Source organism: Dromiciops gliroides, chromosome 1, assembly GCF_019393635.1.
Source record: "Dromiciops gliroides isolate mDroGli1 chromosome 1, mDroGli1.pri, whole genome shotgun sequence".
Classification (NCBI taxonomy): domain Eukaryota; kingdom Metazoa; phylum Chordata; class Mammalia; order Microbiotheria; family Microbiotheriidae; genus Dromiciops; species Dromiciops gliroides.
The window spans coordinates 139,283,123-139,302,116 of NC_057861.1; the positions used below are offsets into that span (position 1 = coordinate 139,283,123).

Consider the following 18,994-nt stretch of genomic DNA (forward strand, 5'->3'; position numbering starts at 1 on the left):
CCTCAGGGCAAACCCCCCACCATGGTGTTCTTCAAGTTGTCCTAATCCTAGTCATAACTCTGGTGGTCTTAAAAGCAGTGGATGTTTTCTGAACACTGAAGAGGCTTATTTGAACTCCTGGTTAAGCACAATTAAATCCAAATCAAAAACCCAGTAGATAGCAAACAATTCAAGAAACATTCGAGGTGCTACATAACAAACAATAAAAGATGACAAGATGATAAATAGAATTACAGATTTCATAAAATATTCCTGGCTTTAAAAACTTAGGTTTCCATATAAGCTTCCCTCATTTCCATAAACAATATACCTAGATTCAAAGACTAAAAATCTAAACTAATTTAAAAGAAACAAATGGGCTAAGATGTAAGGAATAAAAAACAACCTCTTTCAAATACATACCCACCCACCCACACATCAGGTTTATTCCAATTCTAAAAAATGTTAAGCCCTCAGATAATGACATGTATCCCACTTGCCTTTTGGAAACCTTAGATGCCCAGTTATCAGACGTTCATTCACTAACTCGTGATTGACTCACCTCTGAAGCGCCATCTTTGAAAGTCTCACTGTAAGTGCTATCTGGTGTGCTTCGCTGGTCATCCTTGAGATAGTTGGCATGGGGAGCCATGCTGGGTACTTCATACTGATTTTGTTCAAAGATAACACCACGGGGCTCCTCGCTTTCTCCTCTGGGGTAGTGTACAGATGGGGCCATGAAGACGGGCGTAAACTCTTCAGCCTTCACCACGACTACTCCTGCCACACAGCCTGTTGAACCTTCAGACACATTTGCATTGTACTGTTCCCTTTTTAAGGTCTCCAGGTGATCTTGGTTCAAAGAAAGGTTAACTGGAACAGTCTTTAAGACCTGAACTCGGTTTTCTCCTCCTCCACTCAGGTTGCTCTGGGCTTCACTAGTCCCAAGGCAGTTTCTGTTCATGCCAAATGCAGAAAAAAAGGAAAACAAAGGGAGGGTGGCAAAAAAGAAAGAAAATATGGTGAGTGACTCATTTTTAAAGCATTTTTTCACCTCTTCTAGAGTTACCACTAAGATGAACACAAGCTGATACTCGGGCACAACAATTTCCAGCTAAACCAAGGAAACAACTATGGATGATCAGGGAAGCCTGAGATGAGTATTTTCTAAAGTTTAGAGAGATGAAGCAATAAGGCTTAAATCAGGAAGGATCGAATAGATTTCACATATAATGGTATGGGGAGGGGGTAAGGGACTAATGAAAGTAAACTATGATGTGGGTATGAGGGATTGGCCAATGGCAAATGTAGGAAGCAAAGAGATAACTGGGAAAAACTATTGGTAGTCGGCTGCATTTATTTGCACAATTTAACCACCAAGAACTTTTAGTTCCCTGTGACCTACTCATGAATGTTGAGAAATAGAGGCAGCAAATTAATGTTTTATGAGGCTGAGCCAGTTTTGGATTCCATCTACTTCATGAAGCCTTTCCCCAAGCCCCTAACTAGAAGGCACATCTCCCTCCCTGAATTTCTCAAAGCACATTTTCCAACCCTTCTGCACCCCACCCACATTCTAATCTGTATTTTACTTATTTGCATCAGTCTTACTGGCCCTACTAGATTCAAATGCCTTGAGGCCTAAAGGACCATATCTTTGATTCATTTATGTATCCTCAGCATGATGGTGCCATTCTGCTGCTCACTAAAATCCAGTGGCTCCTCTTTTCCTCCAGAATCAAATATAAAATCCTCTTTGACTTTTAAAGCCTTTCACAATGTGGACCCTTCCTATGCAGTTTTCTTATGTTACTCCTCTCCACATTGTCTACAATCCAGCAGCACTGGTCTTCTTGCTGTTATTCCCACAGAACATGCCATGTGTTTCATTGACTCTCCCTATGCCTTAAATGCTCTTTCTTCTCACCTCTACATCCTGGATTTCCTGACCTTCTTCAAAACTAAATTAAAATTCTATCTTCTGCAAGAGAGGTCTTTCCCAGTCTGTATCCCCACTCCACCTGTTGTACTTTCTCTCTAATATCTCTCTCATTTACATTATATATGTCTTGTATGTGCACAGCTGAATGTTATTTCTCCCATCAGAATGTAAGCTCTTAATAAACATTTATTAAACAACTACCACATACCAGCAGGCACTATGCTAAGTGATGGAAATACAAAAAGAGGCAAAAGGCAGTCCCTGCCCTCCAGGAGCTCACAATCTAATAGAGGAGACAATAAGCAAAGAAATATGTAAAAACAAGCTTTCAGTTGGATAAATAGGAAGTAATTCCGAGAGAGAAGGAAGTATAATTAAAAGGAGTAGGGAAAGGCTTCCTGTAGAAGACGGGATTTTAATTGGGAATCAAAGGAAGCCAAGAAAGCCATTTGGCAGGAATGAGGAGAAAGAGTATTCCAGGCATGGGAGATGGCCAGAGAAAATTCCTGGAGCCAAAAAGATGGAGTGTCTTGTTCATGGAAGAGTCAATAGGCCAGTGTTCCTGCATCAAAGAGTATGTGGTGGAAAGTAAGGTATACGAAGCCTTTTAAGAAAGATAAGAGGGTTTTTGTGATGAGGGGCTTTGAACACCAAGAAGAGGATATTGTATTTGATCTTGGAGGTAGTAGGGAGCCATTGGTGTTTACTGACTGACTGAATTGAGGATGTATTAGAGTGGGGAGAGACTTAAGACTTGGGCTCATGGAGGACAGGGATTATATTTTGCTGTTCTTTGTATCCCAGGCACTTAGAATAGTGACTGGCCCATAGCAGGCACTTCTTAAATGTTTGTGGACTGAATGACTGACCCAATAGGGAGGTGTGGTGAAGTGACGGTGCTGCAATCTAAAGTCAGGTGAGGCCTGGTTTTGACTCCCGCCTCTGATATTTAGTGGTTGTGTGACTCTGGGCAGATAATCTCTCTGAGTGTGGGTTTGTTGTTTTTACAGAGTCCTTGTGGTGCAGAGGGTAAGGAAGCAGTCTCAGAGCCCCCTCACTCACTGGATGGGCTGAGGCTGTGCAAGTCTCTTAATCTCTCAGGTCTCTAAAACAGCAGTTCACAAACTTTGGTCCCAGGATATTTTACAGTAAAAAATTACTGAGGACACCCTCCCCCCCCCCAAAAAAACCCCTTTTGTTTCTGTAAGGGTTTTATCTATCAGTATTTACTATATTAGAAATTAAACTGTTTTATTATTATTATGAAAATATTTTTTACTTTGCAACCCCCCCCAAAAAAAGGGTCTCAAGGATCCCAAAAGGTCCCCAGACTACATTTTCAGAACCGTGCTCTAAGACATTAAGTTGCAGAGAAGGTGCCACCCTGCATTGCTAGAGGAAAGTTCCCTGTTTATGCCAATGGTTGAGGCTCCAGTCTCTATCCCCATCACAGTATGCTTACCGAGCACTTGATTTGCTGGATTGGAATGAATGTTTCTGCAGGTATCTCCATTTCAGTTAAACTATGCCTCACAAAAAGGCTCATGCTGATGACCAGAAATGTTCCCAGTGGAATCTCCACTATTTGAGTACTTTTGAGAGCTAACTAACCCTTGCCCCACTCCCTTCCCCAAAAACATGGCTTTTGAAAGTAAAAGGAATCTATAAGTTCCTTAGCCACACTATCAGATAGGGAGAAGGGGAGGGCAAGAGAAGGGGGACAAGCGGGGGGGGGGGGGGGGGGCTGCGGGATTATCAAAAGTCTCAGTCCCACCAAGCTCCTTCACTAATGTGACTTATTAAGGCTGTGACTACATAGCACTTAGTGAAAATGTAGAAATGCACATGTCTAATCTGATCAACAGAGACAGTCAAATGGGATAGCTGGAGCCAAAAGCCTCAAGGAACTGTCTACTCTGATGAAATTAAGCACTGACCTGCCCAACCTCCACTTTCACATGCATCATGTAGAAACAAGTCCAAATTGGATTTGCCCAAACGTTCCCCACAGTTGACCATCTTTTCTACAGACCATACCAGGGTCCAGATGAAGCTAACCTTCACTTTCTCATATACTTATTTCAGACACCCCAGTTCTATTTAAAACCCTAAAAGCACTGTTTCTTTGGTTCAGTTTGTATGAAATTTGCTTTGACATTCCAAATTTCCCATACCCCAGAATTCCCTATAAGGGCAAATCAAAATTTTAAAAATATTTTTAAGTTGCAGGAATCCCAGAGAAATAGAAACTGCTTTGCCTAGTCATGGTTACCTTTTAAAAAAATGGTTAGACTATCACTGATTAATTCTGGAAGCCAAAACCAGGAAGCTGCCAGAAGACATCGGAAAGGAGGTTTACTAGAAGTGAGGAGATTTTTTTTTAATGCATTGACTTACCTGGGACATAATTAAAAATTCACATAAGCATCATACAAATAAAAGAAACCAAACTTTTTTGGAGGGGTGGGGATGGGAGATAAAAACAAAGAATTAGAAAGAAAGTTAGCTTACCAACTGGGGAATGGCTGAACAAATATAGTGCTAGATAAATGGAATGATGTGTTATTATACCATAGAAATGATAAATAAGAAGAAATCAGAGAAACTTGGGAAGACTTCTGTGAACCAATTCAGAACCAGAACGATTTACATAATGGCCACAATAATATAAAGAAAATAACTGAAAGACTTCAGAACTCTGATAGATATGAAACCCAATTATGACTTCCAGGAGTTGATGGTGAATTACATTCCCTGCCTATCTATAAAGGGTGATGGACAATAGGTGCAGAATGAGGCATACTTTAAAAAAATGATCAACATGAGGATTTCTTTGGATTGACTATATTTTTGGTGATAAAAGAAGATTCAATTGTTGGGGGGAAAGGAGATATTTGGAAGTGATGGTGATGTTTTAAAAAGGAAAAAAATCAATAAAATATTTTAATTAATTAAGCATTAGAAATAGTATATTCTGGGGCATCTAGGTGGCACAATGGATAAAGCACTGGCCTTGGATTCAGAAGGACCTGAGTTCAAATCTGACCTCAGACACTTGACACTTACTAGCTGTGTGACCCTGGGAAAATCACTTAATCCTCATTGCCCCACCAAAAAAAAGAAAAAGAAAAAGAAATAGTATCTACTATTTTTTTCAAAAGTGGAACCAAATTGGAGTGATCCAATTTCCTATTATTTTAACAAAAGGAGACCTCAATATGCAAATAGTGACAATGTAAATCCCATTATAACACCCATTATTAAACGGATTTCTTTTTACTGACATTTATGAAGTACTTTAAAGTTGGCAAAGCACCTTTCATTCATTAATTCACTTGTCATAAAAGAATTCTGTAACATAGTAACTGTAGTTATATGACACCTATTTTATAGATGAAGCTCAGAGAGTTTGACTTGTTCATGGTCACATAGTTTAGAAGTGTTAAAGGTGGGCTCTTCTGCCTCTAAGTCCAGCATGCTATCTACTCTATGATATGCCTTCCTTCTGTAAGGCAAACTATATTCTCTTTAAAAAATTTTTTTTAAAAAAGGGGGGGGCAGCTAGCTGTCACAGTGGATAGAGCACTGGCCCTGGATTCAGGAGGACCTGAGTTCAAATCCAACCTCAGACACTTGATACTTACTAGCTGTGTGACCCTGGGCAAGTCACTTAACCCTCATTGCCCTGAAAAAAAAAAAAAACAAACAAAAATCTCATAAAAGACCGTTATAATAAGAATTGTGACCTTGGGTACATCATTTTAAACCCCCTTGAACATCAGTTTTCCTCATCTGTAAAGTTAGGGAGTTGGACAACTAGGTGGTCTCTGAGGTCCCTTCCATATCTAAACCTATGATTCTATGATTATAATATAATAGTAAACATTTGAATAGCATGTATTATATGCCAGGCACTGTGTTAAGCACTTTACAATTATTATCTCATCTGATCCTCAATAACCCTGGAAGGTAGGTGCTATTATTAAGCTCATTTAACACATGACACAACTGGGTCAAACATGGGTTAAGTGACTTGCCCAGGGTCTTACAGTTAGTGTCAAATTTGAACTCAGATCTTCCTGACTCCAGCCCTGGAACTACCCACCATGCCACCTTGCTTCAAACTTATGAAGTTCAAAATAAAGTAGTGCTGGTCTCATCCTCTAATCCTGACATTCTACGGTTATTATCCAAATAAGAGTTACAATTGAATTGATGCCACTGATGTGCTTTTAAATGATGTCTGGAAAGTTAGGGATGGATAAAATCACTTTTCCTCTTCATTAGCAATGAGACACCTTGCACTTATTTTGGTGTTTTATGACTTATAAAGTGCTTCCCCTGGGAATCATCTCATTTGATCCCCATTTTTATAGAAGAGGAAACTAAAGAAGAAGTTCTAGAAAAGTTAAGTATTTTGCGGTTGATGGAACTGATCCACAAACCCATGACCCCTGGCTTTAACTCCATGGGCTATGGGCTCTTCCTGCTGGTCCACAATTAGGGCTCGTAAAATGTACCCTTTTTCTTTTTTTGGGGGGGTGGGGTGGGGTGGGGTGAGGCAATTGGGGTTAAGTGACTTGCCCAGGGTCACACAGCTGGTAATTGTCAAATGTCTGAGGTCAGATTTGAACTCAGGTCCCCGTGAATCCAGGGCCGGTGGTTTATCCACTGTGCCACCTAGCTGCCACAAATGTATCCTTTTTCTAACACTACAATACTAATTCTAAGTACAGAGTTTAGCAGATTGTGGCTCATTTGGTACAGGATCAATCAATACAGATCAATTGATGGGAAGATATCACAACCTTGACCCTGACATGAAACTCATATATAAGGTAAAGGAGGTAATTTGTCTTTACTTTTATGTTTCAAGTGCCAGCAAGGCCACATAGAAACTCCAAGTAGGACAGGGGAGTCAGATTCACAGAGTGCAAAAAGTATCAAAGGCAAGATATTCAATAGGGCAGAATAGGTAGCCTATATCCCAATAGCTGAGGTTTGGTGGAAAGAGATCTTGAGTATTATTACTGAGACAGCTGTCATCTGTAGAAAGTGAAGGCGTTTCGTCGGGATCAGTCGCAACCTCTAAACAAAACTGAAATAAGTGAAGTTTGCCTTTGGTATCTCATCATCCTAACTCAGTAGTCACTGACTGCTTCTCTCTCCTTCTCCAGAGGCTCAAAGTGCCCTCCCAAGTTTCTAGGAAGCCCAACATGACCAGACACTGAAGTGTCTCACTCACACCTGGACAGTAACAGAGCACTAAATGTTCTCAACCTACTTCCCCTCCTCTTCACCCTAGGATCATAGATTTAGGGCAAGAAGAGACCTTAGAGTCTATCTAGCCCAATCCCTTAATTTTACAGATGAGGAAACTGAGACACCAGTCTCTCATGAGTCACTTTATGCCTAAAGTCATAAAGATCATCAGTCACAAGGCTGGAACTTTGAACTTGGAATTTGAACCCAACCCATTTGATTCCAAATGTAATGAATGCCCTTCCCAATCTGTGTCCTATTCCTTCAGGGTCTTCCTCCCATAATAATGGATCATTCAGATAACCTAATTTCAACTGATAATGTTATCCCTTTTAGGACTTAAGATAATGCTGGTAATCTCAAGTGACAGGAAAGGCAGGAAGATATTTTGGGTTAAGAAAGCCTTTCACTACCTCTCTCCACTCAAGTGGCCAGTTCTGTTCCCAAATGAAAAAGAAAAGAGAACAAATCTCCAACCCCTCTACTCTGAAGAGTGCTTTTCTACTGAATACTGTTCTTTTCAATTAATGTGGATCAAAAGTTCCTGTAAGTGTAGTTGAAAAAACATCATCTGGTGAGAATAGAAATTGAGATCTGAGTTCTGCCACTGACTTGCTGCATAGCCTAAGGCAAATCCTTCAACCTCCCTTAGTGTCTCAGTTTCCTCCTCCATAAAATAAGGGGGGGGTAGATTATATGTATAAAAATATTTAAAGGAGTTCTTGGGGGCAGCTAGGTGGTGTAGTGGATAAAGCACTGGCCCTGGATTCAGGAGTACCTGAGTTCAAAATCTGGCCTCAGACACTTGACACTTAGTAGCTGTGTGACCCTGGGCAAGTCACTTAAAGCCCTGCAAATTAATTAATTAATTAGATAGATAAATAGATAAATAAAGGAGTTCTTTTTTCTAGTGGCAAAAAAATTCAAAAGTAAGGAGGAGCCTATAAGTTTAGAGAATGGCTGAAACATGTATGGTATATGAATGAATGGAATGGAAAACCATTATGTTGTAAGAAGTGAGGAAAAGAATAGATTCAGAAAAGCAAGGGAAAACTTGTATAAACTGATGTGGAGGAAAGGGAGCAGAATTAGGAGAATGACTACAATATTGGAAAGATGAACAATTGTGAAAGACTGAAGAATACTGATAAACCCAATAACCAACCATGATTCCAGAGAAGCCATGATCAAACATGCTACCTACCTCCTGACAGAGAGATAATAGACTCATGAAGTAACGTATACTTTTTAGACATGACCAATGCAGGAATTACTTTCTCTTGACTTTGCATATTTGTTTGTTATTGTTCAGTCTTTTTTTTTTTTCAGTCTTCCTAGGTCAGAAATTCTATGCTTGAGGATTTCTAATCTAAGGATGCAGATATGTATATAATACATATTACATGTAATATAACATACAGAATGTCTTATTATAATAAGGTAATTCCTTACCTTTTATCTTGATCTTCTTGACTGTCATTAGCTTTGCAAACAGTGAGCAATCTTTTATCTCGAGGAACCTGCAAAGGGTATCATCAATTGGTTAGGCATTTATTTAGAGATAACCTGTAACCATATAGTATAATCTAGCAAGAAAAAAATGAAACTTTCTTTCGACCAAAATGACTCAACCATAAGTCAGGCTGGCTTATTAGAGGCAGTGGTCTGAGGCACAGTGGTGCTAGAAGAGATAATGAGGGCAGCAATCAGATAGTCACCCAAAGAATTACTGCTTGTTGAAATCATGGGCAACATTGCTTGGGTTCTCTCCCACCCTAGCCTGAATTCTCTCTCCTGTTAACCTCCCCCACCACCTTGACCACCTCCCTTGGAAACTCCAGAATGGAAAGGATAACAAAGGAAAGAATGAGTAGCAAATTTGGACAGCTCATTTGCCCTGTACACACTTAAAATTCTTGTTAGAGTACCTATCCAGGAACAGATGCTTTCTCTCTCCCCTGCTTTTTGAATTCAACAAATAGAGAGAGTCCTGTTTTCTCATTCCTCTATTTTACAGAGATATAGAGACAGAAGGAAGAGGGAGGAGAGCTAGAACGGAGGGAGAGGCAGATGAAGAGAGAGAAGAGAGATTTTCCTTTGACTACTTCTTTCTAGTCTAGAAGAAATTTAGTTTTGGGGTTAAGTCTCAGTATCCCCCAGTCTTAGCCAAGCTAGTCTGCACCAACAAACTTAAATAGGTAATGATATAAGAGCTTTGCTATAATCTCTCCCTTCTTGGAACTCTTACAGCAGCACTTACTTTGGATTTGACTCACTTGGCTTCTATAAAAGATGGCCTGGTATCACTGGGTTTCTTTTCATTTGTGGGTGCTTTGGCTCTCCAAATGAACTGTCAGCTCTTTAAGGGAAGGGACTGTTTCTTCTGTTTCTGTTACTTTGATGTCTTCCCCATGATTCTTAGACCATTGCCTCACACATAGTAGGAACCCAATAAATACTTGTCAATTAGCAGGCTGGTTTTTGGCTGGAGGAGGGAGATGGAGAGGGGACATCATGGCTAAGTATAAGCCAGAGAAAGCTGGCCTTTCTAGCTTTCTAAAGGTGCGTCAGTATGTTTGTTTCCCAAACAACTACAAAATGGGGGAGGGTGTTGTGGCATGGAGAGGAGGCAGGAAAGTGAAATTCATAACTTATGTGTCTATGGTCCCTTAAGGTCAAAATCCTGTGAGGGAGGTTGTGGTGGTAGCAGCAGCAGCTCATATTATAAAGCCTTTTAAGGTTTATAAAGTGTTTTTCATGCATTATCTTATTTGATCTTAACAAACAATCCTATGAGGCAGGTGCTGTTTTTACCCTAATCTGACAGATGAGGAAATAAGGGTTCAAGGAAGTTCAAAGTTTTGCCCACAGCCAAGGAAGTTCAAAGTTTTGCCCACAGCCACACAACTAGAAAGTGTCAGAGCCAAAATTTAAACCAGAGTCTCCTGTCTCACAATCTTACCCTCCTTCCACCTTTGCATTCTACCTGTTTGACATCGCTAGACTAAAAAACAACTGAAAATGCTTCACTACCTGAATCTTGCATTATATACACTGCATATTTCCGGAAGGGTCATGGATAAATTGAAACCTGTTCTAGATGTGTAGCCTAGATTTCTGACTCACAAGACTAATGGTACTTGCTGATCTAGAATTTAATACCTATAGTTTTGTTTTGTTTTGGGGGGGGGGCAATGAGGTTTAAGTGACTTGCCCAGGGTCACACAGCTAGTTTCAAGTGTCTGAGGCCAGATTTGAACTTAGGTCCTCTTGAATCTGGGGCTGGTGCTTTATCCACAGGGCCACCTAGCTACTGCCAATACCTATAGTTTTTAATCATATCTGTCACTTATAATGATACCCATATATTAATTAATACATGTACATATATAGTAAACATATATGTATGTTTATTCAAAATATGCATGTGTATGCATGTGCCCATATATGTATATGCACGTGTGTGTATACACATACACACATTCATATATAAATCCATTCATTTTATAGATGAAGAAACTCGAGCCCAGGAAGGTAAACTTTGAACTGTTCCAAACATTTCTTTTCAAAATGTTTTGATTCTTTAAGCAATCTTTCTGGGTATCCTGGGACAATGCTAAAACCCATTGCTAAGGGAAACCATGTCAGAAATATAGAACTAATAAATTAATGAGGCATGTAGATTCAAGCTAAAGAAACTCAACAAAATAAGATAGAAAGAATAGACTAAGAATCAGGAACTGCCAGCCTTTTTCAACTGTCTCATAAACTAGTTGTGTGACCTCGGGCAAGTCCCTTAACCTCTATGGGTCCAAGTTTCCTATCTGTAGAATGGGGACAGGGTTGGAGAGGTAGAAGGTGAACTAGATGATCTCCAATGTCCCTACCAACTCTGATATTTTATGACTCATTATCGCCTGTTTCTGTAGAGACTGAGTAGGGAAGTGAAATCAAGTTCATCCAAAGAGGGAGAAATCCTTCTGATTACTGGATCTAGTCAAATGGGCAGAGGGTCTGTGTCCAGAAGTGGAATGATATAGATGTATTTCAATGAACAATTTTTGTACTGGAGAACAAAGTTTGAAACATACACATTTTTTCTTTTCTTCATGGAACCTTTCCTGATCCCCCCAAATGCTAGTCCCCTCTTGCCTCCCCAAACTACTTTATATTTAACTATTTATATACATACTTGTTGTGGCTCACATTAGAATGTAAGCTCATTGAGAGAGGAGACTTTTCATTTTTTGTATTTGTATTTCCAGTACCTACCACAGAGTATGCATTATTGATTGGTTATTGATTGGTTGGATGGTTGATAGGGAGTGGGACACTCCACAGGCTGGTTGCCTTTGGTTTTACTCGGATGTTTTATCTTGTTTCAAGGAAGGGTTCATGGTACGGAAAGGGTGCGAAGGATGGAAGATTCTATTGAAATAACATATTTAAAAGAACTGTGTTTGTTATTTATTGCTACTACTGTATTTTATAAATTAGTAGCTATTTATATATTAATGGCTATTATACAGTTTTGGCAGTAAGCATTTATTATTAATTAATATTGTATATCAGTAAAGTACTGACTGCATATCTCCCTAACTTCTCATGGTCTCAGAGAGAGGGGCAAGAGAGGGCAAAAAAAGATCAACCCTGGCATGGCCAAAGTTTTTATCCTCTTTAGATAGAAGTGGATCATTCTACATTGACCTAAGCTAATCGATTAGCATCATTCAGTTCCATTGATTGACATGATTTAAGGGTGGTCTAAATTATAATGAAATCTACAGATGACATCAGAGAAAGGAGTATGCCAAAGACCCTCCCTGAAGGGCAAAGTACAGTATCTAGATATAGTTCTTCACTGAGCTAGACAAGAGTCTATCTCCATTTCCTTTTGTTCCTTTGGGCTCATCCCAGGCAAGAGCTGAACTTTCTGGAGTGGGGGAGAGAAAGCACTGAACTGATCTCTGGACCTCCCCTAGAAATCCATTGTTAATTATTATTTTCTAACAGAACACAAAAGGCATCAATGAAAAATGATTTGGAAAAAGAGGAAGGATGCTTTATATCTCTTTCTCTTCTTCTCTGGAGAGAAAGGAAACAAACTTTTTACCTGATTAAGGGCACACCAGAGAGAAAAATTATCTCCTTCTTTTTGATTAACTTGAGCAGGAAGAAAGTCCTAGTCAATAAAAGAGCGGGAAGCTATGGGAGGTTGGACACCGATTCAGTGTAAGGCACAGAGTTATGTATAATCTCAGGGAGACAATGGATATAGAGAATTATTCTAATTAAGATAAATATGGGGGCAGCTAGGTGTACAGTGGTGGCAGTCCTGGAGTCAGGAGGACTTAAATTCAAATCTGGCTTCAGACACTAGCTGTGTGACTCTGGACAAATCACTTAACCCCAGTTGCCAGGAAGGAAGGAAGGAAGGAAGGAAAGAAGGTGGAAAAGGAAGGGAAAAAATAACTATGAGAATTAAAATATACCCAAATATGAAAAGTTAAGGGTTGATTGATAAGGTATACTTACTGTGTTAGGTATATATTTATTCTTTTAAAATTTTTCCTCAAAGTAGTGTCTTTAAATACAGTAACTAGTCATTTCTTTTCAAGAGCTGATTTTGCACTCCAGAAGGAAGTCTGGGGTCCAAGTCCCACCTGTGACACAAACTGACTTGTAGAATACTGGGCACTTAACCTCTCCCCATTCCCCCAGACAACTCTCTAGAATTATAAATTGGAGATATATAGCCAGTCTGCACTAGTAGAAGTTTCCTCACTGGGAGTTTCCTATACTTTCTTTTTTTTAATAGTATTTTAGGTTTTTTTTCCAATTACATGTAAAGAAAAATTTTTAACATTCATTTTTTAAAATTTTTAGTTCCAAATTTTCACCCTCCCCTCCCCTCTTCCTAAAAAGGTAAGAATTTAAAATAGGCTAAATATGTGCAATCATGTAAAACATATAATATTAGTCATATTGTGAAAGAACAGACCAAAAAGGAAAAAAAAACAGGAAAAAGATAAAGAAAGTGGGAATAGTATACTTCAATCTGCATTTAGAGTCCATCAGTTCTTTCTCTGGAGGTGGATAGCATTTTCTATTATAAGTCCTTTGATACTGTCTTGGATCATTTTATTTCTCTGAAGAGCTAAGTCATTCGCAGTTTATCATCATACAACACTGCTGTTACTCTGTACAATGTTCCCTGGAGTTTCCTTTGCTAATGAAATCACAAGTCTGGTCCAAAAAAATTTTTTTTAAGTTTTTTCCTTAAATTTGTTTTTTTATTTTTAATTCTATTTTGTTGAGTATGAGTATATTAATATGTTTTATATTTCATATAAATGTTATTACTTTTAATATTAAATATGTAAGTAAAACAGAAATTAAAGGATTAAATCTATTTTTCATATTAGATGAGTATGTTTAATATTAAATGTATACTGATGTCTTATCTTTCAAGACTTTGTGGTGTGATGGATAGAGAATTGATTATGGAGTCAGAAAGTCCTCTATCCAAATCCTGCCTCTAACATATACCTACAAAGTCACTTAACCTCTTAGGACCCTGAGAAGCTCTATAAGATTCTGAGTTGCAGAGACAGTCCAAAACTAGATCTCTAGAAATGTCTTACTAGTCAGCTTCCTAGATTGATGAAATTACAAATTCAGTTAAAAACATTTTTTTCCTTTTAAGTCAAACATATCTCCAATTTGGGTTGTGCCACCTGATATCAGCACACCTAATCTTCAGGGACAGTCAAAAAAGAAAAAAAGAAAAAGCAATCTTGTGACTATAGAGCTAAAGAACTGACAGAACAGAAGTTGTCATGATAATACAATTTTCCAAAATTATACATCCAAAGGACCTACTTTGTAGTAAAAAGAGCACTAGATTTGGTGACAGAATACTAGGATTTAGATTTCATCTCTACTACTTACTCAATGCCCTGGACAAGTGGCTCTAGTAAATGGAGACATATGGATGAAATGACACTATAAGAACCCTCCATAGCAGGTGGGATGGCCAAACTCAGAGTGGTTGCTAATGGTTCAATGTCAAGGAGGCAGGAAGTCCCCAGGGGAGTACCCCAGGGATCTGTGCTGGGTAAAAGGAAAGTCATAAGAATAGAGCAGTGGGGTGGATTGCAATGCCCAGGGCCATCCCATCTGCTCCTAATGGAAGGGAGCCTGGTCCATGCCCCTTTGGAAAGGGGAAGAGGTTTGAGATGCTAGTAGAGTGGGGATTCTGAGTTCACTCACATGGGAAGGGTAGGCAGAGTTATCTGAAACCTCAAGGGACTTTTTTAGAGAGAATTGATTCCCTCTCATTGAGGGTGTCAAACAAAAACTGGATATGTTGTAAGAAAAGATTATTTTTCATGTTTGAGTTATATTAGGCCTCTGAGGCCCTTGCCAATACTTAAATTCTGATTCTGTGACCTTGGGCAAATTACTTCTTCATCTTGGCCATCAGTTTCCTCATCTCTAAAAGGACTTGTAGTAGATGACTTCCAAGGTTCCTTCCAGCTATAAATCATCTGATTCATGAGCAACCCTTTGGATTTAATACAGGGTAGCCTGGCAATTTCTTTTCCTTCCTTGAGGATCAGATGGATCAGTTAAGAAGTAATACAAATATGGTTATAAATATAAAGGTTAAAGATTTCCAAGCATTTCCTGATGAAAACACCAAAGCTACATAGAAACTTTGAAGTACAACACAGTAGTTAAGAGAAACAATATATAAACACAAATGAACAACCATAAGGAACTAAACCAGGATAAATTGCCTACATTCTAACATGAGACAATATATGTGACCACTCTGAACACTATAATCACTAGAGGTCATAGAAGTAATCGAACTAGAAAGAAGTTGTTGTGTCTTGATTATCTTTTTTAAAAGAATGGAAAAAGAAAGGAAAAGAAATACACCAAGGAGGGAAGAAGGAAAAAGGTTAGAGAAAATTATCTCACACAGTTGAAGTACACAAGTTAAAGTCTACACAAACAAGAAGTAAGAGTTTGCAGAAGCAGCAGACACTTGAACCTCTTTCTCATTTGAATGAGTTAAGAACATAAAGAGAGAGAGAGAGAGAGAGAGAGAGAGAGAGAGAGAGAGAGGAGAGAGAGAGAGGAGAGAGAGAGAGAGAGAGAGAGGAGAGAGAGAGAGAGAGAGAGAGAGAGAGAGAGAGAGAGAGAGAGAGAGAGAGAGAGAGAATTAGGCACAGAAATCCATTTTACTCAACAGGGAAACTTGAGGAAAAGGGAGAAGGAAGAATTAGAAAGAGAGTAAATTAAGAAAGGGATTAGGCCTAAGAAAAAGGTACTCTAAGAATGCACAAAAATATTGATAGCTCTTTTTGAGGTAGCAAAGAATTGGAATCTGGAGGGAAAGGTGCCCATCAAGTTGAGGAATAGCTGAACAAATTATGGTATATAAATGTGATGGAATACTATTGTGCTATAAGAAATGATGAAGGGGACAGTTTCATAGAAACTTAGGAAGACTTATTGGAACTGATGCAGAGTGAGGTAATCAAAACTAGGAGAATAATTTATACAAAGACAACAAGATTATAAAGTCAAAATACTTTGAAAGACTTAGAAACTCTGATTACTGTGACCAGCCATGACCCAGAACTCAGCTGAAACATGCTACCCAGCCCCTAACTGAGAAGTGAAGAACTCAATCAGAATACAAAAAGTGACCTTTTTTTTTTAAGGAAATGGGCAAAATAAAATTTATTTTGCTTGACTACACAAGTTTATAACAGGGTTTTGTTTTTCTTTATATCTCAATTGTGAGAGTGAGGGGAGTAGAGGGGAGAAGATTTCTGATGACTGAAAAAATTAATTTATAAATAAATTAACAACTTATTATACAACTCTTCTTGCCCTTCATTTTAAAGAAACCTGAAGTAGTATTTCATGTGAATAACTAGAAATGTATAAAAATCAATGCTAACAAAAAAAGCAAAATACATTATAGTCACTTAATATGTGGAAATTTCTTAAGTTGGTACATAATGTTCTACGTCTTATAAGGATTTATTGTCTCTGTCTAAACAGAAAGTTAAGCATTTTATGATCATTTCCATTTCAGATAAACAATCTGTTCCTTTCCCTGGCAAAAACAAAGAGTGCATAGGATGAATTGGTGTCATTGTTTTTGTTTTTGTTTTTTGCGGGGCAATGGGGGTTAAGTGACTTGCCCAGGGTCACACAGCTAGTAAGTGTCAAGTGTCTGAGGCCAGATTTGAACTCAGGTACTCCTGAATCCAGGGCTGGTGCTTTATCCACTGCTCCACCTAGATGCCCCATTGTCATTGTTTAAGATTATCCTCAAATCAACATTTTGAGGAGTCATTTCTCTTTTTAGGGGACAGCTAGGTGATGTAGTAGAGAAACAGGCCTGGCTGTGTGACCATGGGCAAGTCATTTAACCCTCTTTGCATCAGTTGCCCCATCTATAAAATTATCTGGAGAAGGAAATGGCAAATCACTCCAGTATCTTTGCCAAGAAAACCCCAAATGGGGTCACAAAGAGTCAGACACAACTGAAAAAAGACTGAACATACATTCTTACACACATTCTATTTATAGACACAATTCAATTGCACATCCTCTTTAGCTATGCAATCAGAGGTATAGTAAGGCTGCTTCTACTTTGAAAATTCAGAGGCCAAAGTTCTCTTTGAGTTATTAGACAAACACAAAAGCAAATTATTAATAAACAAATATAATTCTCCTTTTAGTTCATTCACAGGATTTAGATCTAGAAAGTAAACCTATGGGGGTGGCTAGGTGGCGCAATGGATAAAGCACCGGCCCTGGATTCAGGGAGTTCCTGAGTTCAAATCCGGCCTCAGACATTTGACACTTACTGACTGTGTGACCCTGGGCAAGTCACTTAACCCCCATTGCCCCACAAAAAAAAAAAAAAAAGAAAGAAAGTAAACCTATTAGAGGTCATTTGGTTAAACCCCTTCATTTTACAGATGAAGAAACTGAGGCTCAGAGACTAAATGACTTCAAAGAATCACTAAATTCCAGAATTTAATAGTTGGAAGGGACCCCAGAGACCATCTAGTCTAATCCATAAACAAAAGGAACCCCCTCTATAACATACTCAACAAGTGGTTGTCCAGCTTGAAGATCTCCAAGGAAGGAGAGTCGGCCCCCTCTTTAGGCACACCATTTCATGTTCAGATAGCTCTAAATGTTAGTAAGTTTTCCTAACATCCAGCCTAAAATGTGGTATTCCATCCTTTACTCCTGGATCTCTCCTGCAGAGCCGAAGATAACAAGTGTAGTCTTTCCTCCACAGGATGGCCCTTCAAATGCAGTACTTAGAGAACTATCATGTCCATTCTGAAACTTCTCGGGCTAAACATAGCCAGCTACTTCAACTGATCCTCATAAGACATGAATTCAAAGCCTTTCACCATTCTTTCTTTTTACCCTCTGAACACTCTCCAGCTCATTAATCTTCTTCTCAAACTATGCTATGCTATCTAATTGTGTGTGTGTGTGTGTGTGTGTATGCGTGCATGCATGTGTGTGGATATCACACCACACCACATCATATCTCATATATATATATGGTGTAGTGTGGTATGGTGTGATATGATATGATATGATGATATGACATGATATGACATGTTATGCTATGATATGATATACACACATCCAAGGGTATGTCGGAGCTATATCAAACTAGCTCTCAAGAGCTAATTGTTAAACTTTCAGTGTCATCATTTACATCTCAAAAACTGGCAAGCTCTACAAATCAGAGATGTTGATTCATTGTTTTGTTGATTGTCTAGACTTAAGAACATGATGGAGAAAATGGTAATAATGCAGATTAAATTTAAAAGTGTGTCATATGTATATTTTATTCAGAGAGCTACTTGTTAAACATTTACCAGGGGCAGCTAGGTGGCATAGTGGATATAGCACCAGCCCTGGAGTCAGGAGTACCTGAGTTCAAATCCGGCCTCAGACACTTAACACTTAGCTGTGTGACCCTGGGCAAGCCACTTAACTCCAATTGCCTCACTTATTAAAAAACAAAAACAAACCAAAAAAAACCATTTACCAGCACACCCTTGTGTATATCTGTATATTCAAGTTATGTATCCATAACAGAACACATTACCACAGATGAAGTCTGCCAAGGGCAGAATTCAACAGAACTCTGCCCTCCTATTTCATACATTTATTCTACTTGTTGCGAAGATTTTCCTTAGTATAAGCCTAAATTTGTCTCCCCACAATTTGCACCCATTGCTCTAGTTCTGCCCCTAGAGCCAAAGCAAAACAAATATAATCCCTTTTTGAAATCCCTTCAAAACCTGTCTACAAGTATCATGGTTTCCCTTCTCCAAGGTAAATTTTCTTAGCTCCAGAGCAACAAGGACATATACGGTTGTCTGAGGAGGATAGTGATATCTTCAGGACAAAAGAGAAAGGGCAGACCCTGCCATTTCTTATAACTGAGGTGTATGAGAACATAGAAACATTAAGGAAAGGTGGGGAAGTGGGCACCAGATGAACCTCACTCTTCCCCAAAATGGAGAAAGGAGGATTGACTGCATCCACAAAGTTTAGTTTAGAAGTACATTGAACTCAACAGGGAAAACAAACGGGGAGTAAGAAGAGGAGGGTTAAGAGGGAAGATAATATCAAAGAAGGAAGAGCCACAAGTAAAACAAACTTCTTGATCCCAAAGGAAGAATTAAAGGGGGAAAATTAAAAGAAAAGAAAAGAGAAATCAGAAAATTGAGATGGTTTGGG

The 18,994-nt window shown here is 38.7% G+C and overlaps 1 protein-coding gene across 1 annotated transcript in view; it reads right to left on the minus strand.

Moving 5' to 3' along the window:
- Positions 1–18,994, minus strand: part of GRHL2 (grainyhead like transcription factor 2) — a 241,576-nt gene that overhangs the window by 161,558 nt on the left and 61,024 nt on the right. Inside the window, exons 3-4 of the mRNA XM_043977278.1 lie at positions 8,636–8,703; positions 542–935 (exon numbers count right to left, since the gene is read on the minus strand). Of these exons, the coding sequence (XP_043833213.1) occupies positions 542–935; positions 8,636–8,703 (462 nt within the window). The remainder of the gene's footprint in view (positions 1–541; positions 936–8,635; positions 8,704–18,994) is intronic.